At 38.8% G+C, this 9,168-nt stretch overlaps 1 protein-coding gene across 1 annotated transcript; it reads left to right on the top strand.

Annotated features, from left to right (window-relative positions):
* Positions 1–4,423: 4,423 nt before the first annotated feature.
* Positions 4,424–6,457, top strand: LOC309860641 (carnosine N-methyltransferase). The gene has a single exon (XM_082722907.1). It carries the CDS (start codon positions 4,475–4,477, stop codon positions 5,708–5,710), a length of 1,236 nt encoding a protein of 411 aa, XP_082579033.1. The 5' UTR covers positions 4,424–4,474; the 3' UTR covers positions 5,711–6,457.
* The last annotated feature ends 2,711 nt before the right edge of the window (positions 6,458–9,168 follow it).

Raw genomic sequence — 9,168 nt, 5'->3', positions numbered from 1 at the left:
TTAAAGCAGCAGAGGAAACTGAGAAACCTAATGGGTAAGAAGCTATGTTTGCTTCTGATAGTAGATCACAGGGTATAATCAGTATACACTACCCATGTTTGTTTGGAAACACGGTGTTTCTTGCAAGCTAGATAGGGGATATGCTCAAGAGAGAACCAGCCTAGTTATATCCTGTCAAAAGGGTAGTCTGGAGGGAGAACTCAGAAGAGAAGGTGGAAGTGGACTTCTGTGTTCTGTCTCCCAAGAATGGAAAAGGGATCATCCAAAATCGGATACATACTCCCAGATCAAGGGAACTGCAGGAGAGAGATCATCAGTGGAGGATCAGATTTCCAAAAACATTACAAAATCGCTTATGAAAGAGTCAGCTTTAAACAAACGCCAGACCCAGAGAGGGGTCTAAATGCTCTAAATGTTTAACAGCGTACCCTCTAGGGGGTAATAGGGAGTTCTAACTAGTAGAATTGGTAGATTTCTGTGGTGTAAATACTCCACAACTTACTCTACACATTATTTCTTGTTTCCTCGTTCTCCTCCTTGGACTTCATTTAGTTAGCCGCAGAGTCTGGCCCCATGGTAAAATCTAACAGAATAATGAGGAACTGATGAGTTGTGGGTATTTATTGCCTTTATTTTTAAAATGATTTATGCAATTGTAAGTTTATATTCTTAAATTTTTAATAGTGACTATATTTAATAACTAACAAATTCCTGAAAACACTTGGCTCTTACAAACTAGTAAAAGCTGGCTCCAGTGCACCTTTGACTCTACCCTTATAAGAACTTCCCTGCCTCCTTTCCCCCCCTCTCTGTCTCCCCCATACTCCAGGGCCAGAATGCTCAGACTTTATGGTCAGCTGAGGGCAGGGGAGCCAGGAAAGTAAAAGTAATGTGTAGAATAGGTTTGGGAAATCTCAGTTCTCTGAGAGTCCTACTTGTGGGAGAGTGAATTAATCCTGCATTCAACAATGTAGACATTACAGTAGGAAGATCATGTGAAAGGTGAAGGACTGAAGAGGGGCAGGCAAGAAAGAAAACAGGTGAAATGACTGCAAAAGGAGAAAGGTGACAAAACATAACAATGACCACTGGACTCGGGCTTATGTTCATTGTGGTTGCATCGCCTGGACATAATCCACCGCAGTCAATGCTTGCCAACACTGGTTGACTTCTACTTCTTTAGTCATGTAGCTGGCTTGTAAAATGATTAACTAGATCTCAACTTTGAGATAAAGAAATCATGTTACTTATTTCTTTGTTAGAACACACGACCAACTGAAAAACTAGTTCCAGCGTTATGGCATTCTGTGCCTGTGCCATGACATTCTGTCTTTCTACCTAGAATGTCCTTTCCCTCTTTTCTCTGTCTGGAAAATCGCTCAATCTTCTTTCATCTCATTTAATGTTTTCCTTTTTACTGTGCCACACCTCTCCTTTTGTAATCATTGTCTACACTGTAATATTTTAAATTAATGGACACACATTTACATTTTTTCTGAATACAGATTATGGGAGAAGAAACCAATGCTCTATAGTCTAATTATGCTTTATCTGTATTTAACTGATAGTTGTTGTATGTCAGGGAACATGTCATAACTGTTTTAATAATATGTGGAAGCACCAAGTCAATTAAACAAGGAAGCACTAACCTTTTTATCACAAGGTTCTAGAACAACTGGATAGTCATGTGGGAGAAAATAATAAAACTTGTCCCCTATGTCATTACATACACAAAAAATAATTTGGAGTAAATAATAGAACAAGCATCCTATAATCCAAGGATTTGATTTCTAGAGAAATTTTTGCACATCTGTATCAGGACACGTGGACATTACTCATAATAACCCAAAATATAAACAACCCAATTATCCCTTCTTGGGAGAATAGACCTAAATGTTTATCAGGAGGAGAATAGATATGTAAATTGTGGGATATTAGGGGATAGGATATCTTGTGGCTGAGAAAAATGAACATACCAACATTGACGAGTTTTAGAACCCATTCTTACAAAGTTTAAAAACAAACATAAAAAGTATATGATTTAGGACCTATTGACATATGATGAAACTCAAACTAAAGGGTTAATTTAAAAAGAAAATTCAAAGTATAGATCAGTTCTCTGAGGAGGCAGATGAGTGGTGTGGGGAAGAGTTCACAGGGAACACAAAAGAACTGGTAATGTCTTATATCTTCAGCTGTGTAGTTCATCACAGCTGACCGTTATTATGTTTCATAGCTTCCATATGAGATATATATATATAAAACAAATATAATAACATGTGATATTTTATAATAAAACAAAAAATACATATGTATTTTAAATAATTAAAAATTATATGTGTATATATACTATGTAAATAACACTTTATAGTTAAACAAAGAAGTACAGGGAAAAAAATGGAAGGGTATGAAATTTGCTAAAATGCTAACAGATAGTCACCCTGAGTGGTAGAGTTCTACGTCATTATTTTCCCAATTATAATTTTTTACATTGTCCTAATTGCTTAAATGGTAATATAATACTTTTACCAAAAGAAAGTAATTTTTTTGACGTCACAATGTCACAAAGCTAATGCACAAATTTCAACTATGCCAATGTGACCTTTAAGTTCAGTCTTCCCTAGTAAGTCTTTCTTACTTCCTATCTTTTGAAGATATACTTTCTGTTTCTGTGTTTAAGTTCTATCCTTACTATTTCTGACAGCTCTATGGTTTATTTGAGCTTTAATTCCATAACTGAAGCCTTGGATGAAAATGATGATTGCTTTTTCCACAACCCTTTAGCAACATCTAGTGGATATCTTAAGACAGGACAAGACATTTTCTTACATAATTTAAAGAGCAACAGTTTAAATGGCAAATCTGACTTAGCAATATAAGTCTTAAATTCTCAAGACAAAATAATCTCTCTGGTGATTATATAACTTTTGATACATGGGTGTATATGCAAACACTTAGGATAAAATATAGCTGGCCTCTCCTCATCTAGCCCGCTGTGAACTGAACATTTATTACTGCATTATATAATTGGCATTATCATCAACAGTAATAGAATGGTGTAAAAACCTCCAAAAGCAAAAAGGAAGAACTTGAGGGGAATGGCATCTATAAGGAATAGAAGTTTCCAGGAATATAGATTTCCGCAAAGATCTTTGCCATTTTTTTCCCCTTTGAGTTGCTCCATTACCTCTCCCATCTCACTTTCACTAAAGTTCTGGACCCAGATAGGTAATGAGTAGTAGCTGATGAGTGAGAGAAAAGAAGTCTGACTTTCAATCTTTGGATGTCTTTTAGATAAAGAAAACATGGTTGCAACCCCTCTAGTCCTAACCAAAACTTGAGTCCTATCAAAGACAGCTCTCTCCCTAGAAAGCTGGTGACACATTCCTAAAAGTAATTTGCATTCTAATGTTTACAATATATGAGGACATTCTCTCAACATTATCCAGTAACAAGGAAGAGATGACCTGAGATCAGGCACCTTGGATCCTTCAGCCCCTTAACTCTCTTACCTAAGAAACTTTCTCTAACTTCTCTTTGCTTTAATTTTCTAGCTACAAATTGGGTAGAGATTAATCCAGTCCCTGAAACTTTCATAGACATTTCTCAAAATTATTTATGAAAATGCTTTTACTCATAGGAAAAATCCACAAAGACAAGATAATATTATTAACATTTCCATGCACATAGAAGAGACTAGTTTCTGCTTAAGACTATCAACATGTGAAGCTGGGCTGAGTTCCACATGAATTCAGAAACCTAGTTCTGCAACCTGGGACCTTTTTTGTTTCAATTTGGCTTGTGGGAGAGGGCAATAGAGGCATTACTGATGAATTCTTGAGGTGTTAAGGTGAGAGGCAGCAAAAATGGGTCTGGGGATAGGGGGCATTTGCTCTATCAGCCATCCAAATGTATTTTAAAGCTCTATTAGTTAAAATAGCATGATCCACTGGAGCAGAGATAGACAAATAGCTCAGTTAAAGAAAATGGGAACTCCATAAACAGATCATGCATGTATGAAAATGCTTGGCAACACCAATCAATACGGAAAGAAGGCCATTAAGAAATGGCATTGGTACAGTTACTTGTGTACAAAATATCAAATTTAAATCCATACCTCAAATTATACACAAAAATCACTTCCATATGTATCAATGAAAAAGCCAAGTTTCAAAATGTTTTGAAGATAATGTAGAACATCTTTATAATCTAAAGGTAGGAAAGGATTTCATAAACAAGACATAAAAAGCAAAATTCATAAAGAAAAGGTTGATAAAACTACACAGAAATTAAGAATTGTGTTCTTTGAAAAAACAAGGAGAGGGTAAAAAACAGCAATGCACAAACCAGAAAAAGAACATATGTAGAATATATAACCAGGAAATTATTAAAATCCAGAATATATAAAGAACTCTCGACCACGCTCTCAGTCGCGGCGAGACGCAAGCGAGCCAGGCCTAGGGCCGCGGCGGCGATGCAGCGACGGCGGCGCCCTCCGCCGCCGGCTTCTCAGCTGCCCGAGGGCTGCGGGGGAGGCGGCGGCGGCCGCAGCGGGAGCGAGGAGGTGGAAGTGCAGTTCTCCGCCGGGCGTTTGGCCTCGGCCGCGGCGGTTTCGGCGGCGGCGGCGGCCGCGCGCAGCACGGAGGAGGAGGAGGAGCGGCTGGAGCGCGAGCACTTCTGGAAGATCATTAATGCCTTCCGCTACTACGGCACCAGTATGCATGAGCGAGTGAACCGAACAGAAAGACAATTTCGATCACTTCCAGATAATCAACAGAAACTACTTCCTCAGTTTCTTCTTCACTTGGACAAGATTCGGAAATGCATTGATCATAATCAAGAAATACTACTGACCATTGTGAATGATTGCATACATATGTTTGAAAATAAAGAATATGGAGAAGATGGGAATGGAAAGATTATGCCAGCATCTACATTTGACATGGATAAACTAAAATCTACACTGAAACAGTTTGTGAGAGACTGGAGTGAAACCGGGAAAGCAGAGAGGGACGCCTGCTACCAACCAATCATTAAAGAAATTTTAAAAAATTTTCCGAAAGAAAGATGGGATCCTTCTAAAGTAAATATTCTGGTACCTGGTGCTGGACTAGGAAGACTGGCCTGGGAAGTAGCTATGCTAGGTTATGCTTGTCAAGGAAATGAATGGAGTTTTTTTATGCTCTTTTCTTCCAACTTTGTACTCAACAGATGTTTCGAAGTTAATAAGTATAAGCTTTATCCCTGGATCCATCAGTTTAGCAATAACCGGAGGTCAGCTGATCAGATTCGACCCATCTTTTTCCCTGATGTTGATCCCCACAGTCTTCCTCCTGGTTCTAATTTTTCTATGACAGCAGGAGATTTTCAGGAGATCTACTCAGAATGCAATACCTGGGACTGCATTGCTACCTGTTTCTTCATAGACACAGCTCACAATGTCATTGATTATATTGACACAATATGGAAAATACTCAAGCCAGGAGGAATTTGGATAAATCTAGGTCCCCTACTTTACCACTTTGAAAATTTGGCAAATGAACTTTCCATAGAATTGAGCTATGAAGATATAAAAAATGTCGTTCTGCAGTATGGATTCCAGGTGGAGGTGGAAAAAGAATCTGTCTTGTCAACATATACTGTGAATGATCTCTCCATGATGAAATACTACTATGAATGTGTCTTGTTTGTGGTCCGTAAACCGCAGTAACGTTCTCAAGTGGTATCAGCAGGAAAAGAGTTTGATAAGAGCAAATCCTGAAATAAACAACTCAAAATCAACTCTCCCAATGACAGGACACAACCTCAAATCAGTGGTGCCTTCTTATTCCTAACAAAATTTAGAAATAGCGTCTATTTTCTTAATACGTCTATTGCTTTTTCAGAAATATACTATGCCATGCATATTTGTACTACAGAAGTAAAAATGGAGGAAATGTCTTCAAGTATACATTTTCCCTGAAGCCCAGAATTGTCTTTCAGTAGAGAAAACTTTATCTACAGTGGTCTTCATGAAGCTGTCTGTTGCAAGTCTGCCATATTAATGACTACTAGTATCGAAGTCCCCCCAAATCTTTGTTTTGTGTGCATTGCACATATTATTTTTAGAAGAGTCTGAGGATCCTCTGTCACATTCAGCATCTGGAATTGGGACTTCCGTTTGCTTTGGACCTAAGCAATCCATTCATAAAATGTGTGTGTGTCCTTTTAATCACTCAAATTATTTTTTTTTCTAGCTCAGCTGAATTTAGAGAAGCATCAACCATTTCATTTTTATGAAATGCTGAATTTAATAAGATCACAGGCCAGTAAAATGCATTTAAGCATTCAAGTAACTGAGAGTCTTTGGGGCATACTAACCTGAACATTATTTGAAAGCCTACTCATCATGAATCACGCTGAAATGTATGAGATCTGAACACACTTGCGTGAGGCACAAGCCTTTATTCAAGGTACTGCTCAGAAGAATGTTTACAATAATGTCTTTTCTTTCAATTACCTGGATCACAAAAGCAAGCACTTTTTTTTTTTTCCCAATAAACTGTCATGATGGTAAAAAAAAACAAAAACAAAAAAAAAAAAAACACAAAAACTCTCCTATAATAATAAGAAAAAAATCAAGCAATGCCATAGAAAAATGTGCAAAGGTCGTGAACAGGCATTTCACACAAGAAGAAACTGACTGGTGGGTAAACACATAAAAAGATGCTCAACTTCATCTGTCATTCAGTTCATATCTACCCAGGTGTACTTCCTCGGAAATCTTACGAATGTGCATTAGAAGACAAGTAAGGAATATTCACCAAAGCCTCATTAGTAGTTAGCAGAAAGCGGGAAAAGTTATTAACAGGAGAATGGATAAATAAATTGTGAAATAGCCATATAATAACTATAGCAGCAAAAATGAATGAATAAGCAGTTATAAGACATAAATAACTCAGAAACATAAAGTTTCTGGCCAAAGAGTAAGGTATGGCAAGAACATGCTTATTTATATAACTTCCAAAGGAAAAGCCAAAACTATTCAAAATACATTGCCCAAAGATACACAGATCTTATGACATTGTAAAGACAATCAAGGTGAAGTGGCAGTGGCACAGTTTTTTAATCCCAATTAATTAATGTAATCATCCAAATTCCCACATAAAGACAGAAAACCAAAAATTCACAAATAACATTTACCAGTCAACCAAATGGCAAGGTCTCTCCACAGACCAGAAAACACAATGGGTGAAGATAAATTATACCCATGTTTGTAAGAGCTGTGCAGCCGCAGGATCTGTACAGGAGAAGCCAAGGGAAACAGGGAGTGTCTCACACCCCTGAGAACAAGAAAGCCCCCAAACAATCAATGGGTACTCACTGGAAAGCATGAGGGCCCATCTCAGAACATCCATTGAAATGGAAAAGGGTGTTGTCCATTCCTTAAGGATCCTTGGTAAAGCCTGAAAAGGACCCAAAAGGCCAGGCCATGTGAAGTTGGAAAGACAACCAGACAAAGCTGTGTAGACAAAATTCTGTGCTGGGAGCAACTGCTGAAAATAGAATAGAAAAGCGATGCAATGTGTGTCTCATAAGAATGCTATGTATATTTCTGTGTTTTTTTTATATATATACATTATGATGATGGGGAGAGTGTCCTCTTCCTACAGTTGGTTCCAAGCAAAAATTTTGAGAACCATACTGCAGTTGCTTTCAAAATCTTTGGAATTCTAATCTTTCCTACTCTGCCATCTGAATTATGTCCTAAAACTCTCATGTAGTTTTTTTACTTAGACTTACCCATGGGCATTCAGGCCTGTATTTCTCTATGTGAGATCCATTGATACCGTGCATCCAAATTACCTGGGCCACTTTTTTAAAAATACAAATTTTACTCAGGCCCCTTCCTACCTAGGAAGTGAACATCTGGTGGGGAGTCTCAGGAAAGTGCATGTTACACAACTCTCTCCTAATATATTGTTGTTTTTTTGGGGGGGGAGGGGGCTAAAGATTTTATTTATTTATTTGACACACAGAGAGAGATCACAAGTAGGCAGAGAGGCAAGCAGAGTGGGAGGGGGAAGCAGGCTTCCCGTTGGGCTGAGAACCCGATGCGGGCCTTGATCCCAGGACCCTGAGATCATGACCTGAGCTGAAGGCAGAGGCTTAACCCACTGAGCCACCTAGGCACCCAATATTGTTGAGCATACTACAGTCTGAGAATCTTTAAGCCCTGAAAACTTAAGTGTGACCCAAATAGGCCCACACATCCACCCACAAGGGACACCGGCGCTACAAGATACAGGACAATGATGTTTCTATGGCAGATGACTGGTGGAGATAAGAAGTGAGGGGGTGTTATTTTTCTGGTCTCCTGAACCTAGTTTGGGGTGCTATAGGCTTAAAATGAATCTTGGTCAAGTTGAATGCATTAGGAGCCTCTTTGTTCCAAGCGGTGGATCCTGATGACAATGGAGACTGAGTTTCTACTTGTTCTGGCTTAGATCTCCCTGGAAACATGAAAACATACACCCCTCCATTGGCCTCTTTAGGGCAGGGTCCTGTGATAATCAAGTGCCCCAAGTCTGGACTAACTAGAGGTTTAATGGGACGCCTGGGTGGCTCAGTTGGTTAAGCAGCTGCCTTCGGCTCAGGTCATGATCCCAGCGTCCTGGGATCGAGTCCCACATCGGGCTCCTTGCTCCGCAGGGAGCCTGCTTCTCCCTCTGACTCTGCCTGCCTCTCTGCCTGTGCTCACTCTTGCTCTCTCTCTCTGACAAATAAATAAATAAAATCTTTAAAAAAAAAAAAATAGAGGTTTAATGAACCCATGGCAGAAATGCCAAGGAGATTTTTAATACATCAGTCAACAAAAGATGAAGAGAATGATGAGCCATTCTACCCTGGAACAAAGAGGGAAAAGGGACATTTTCTGTCTCCTTCTTCTCATGTTAAGACCTCACATGACTGAATGCAATTTTAAGTCTTTGAACGGAGTGTGAAAGTGGATGATGGTGTTTTTCTGGTGCCCTTTCACTGGGTTCCTGGTGCCTTGTATTAGTGCTGCTTATAGGGCCTCAGTTGCAATACAAATGTTAGTTTGTAGTAAAGCACTTAAAATGTATAAATTGTTTTCATATGTCAATTAGTAAGGCCTAATCACCCAGGAGAAGAGTTGAATAACTT

This window comes from Mustela nivalis (assembly GCF_964662115.1).
Source record: "Mustela nivalis genome assembly, chromosome: 3".
In the NCBI taxonomy this organism is placed as follows: Eukaryota; Metazoa; Chordata; class Mammalia; order Carnivora; family Mustelidae; genus Mustela; species Mustela nivalis.
Note: the sequence above shows the minus strand (reverse complement) of the source record. Positions and strands in the feature narration are given on the sequence as shown.

Coding starts and splice junctions, on each gene's coding strand:
- LOC309860641 (XM_082722907.1), top strand. CDS start 4,475: ATGCAGCGACGGCGGCGCCCTCCGCCGCCGGCTTCTCAGCTGCCCGAG.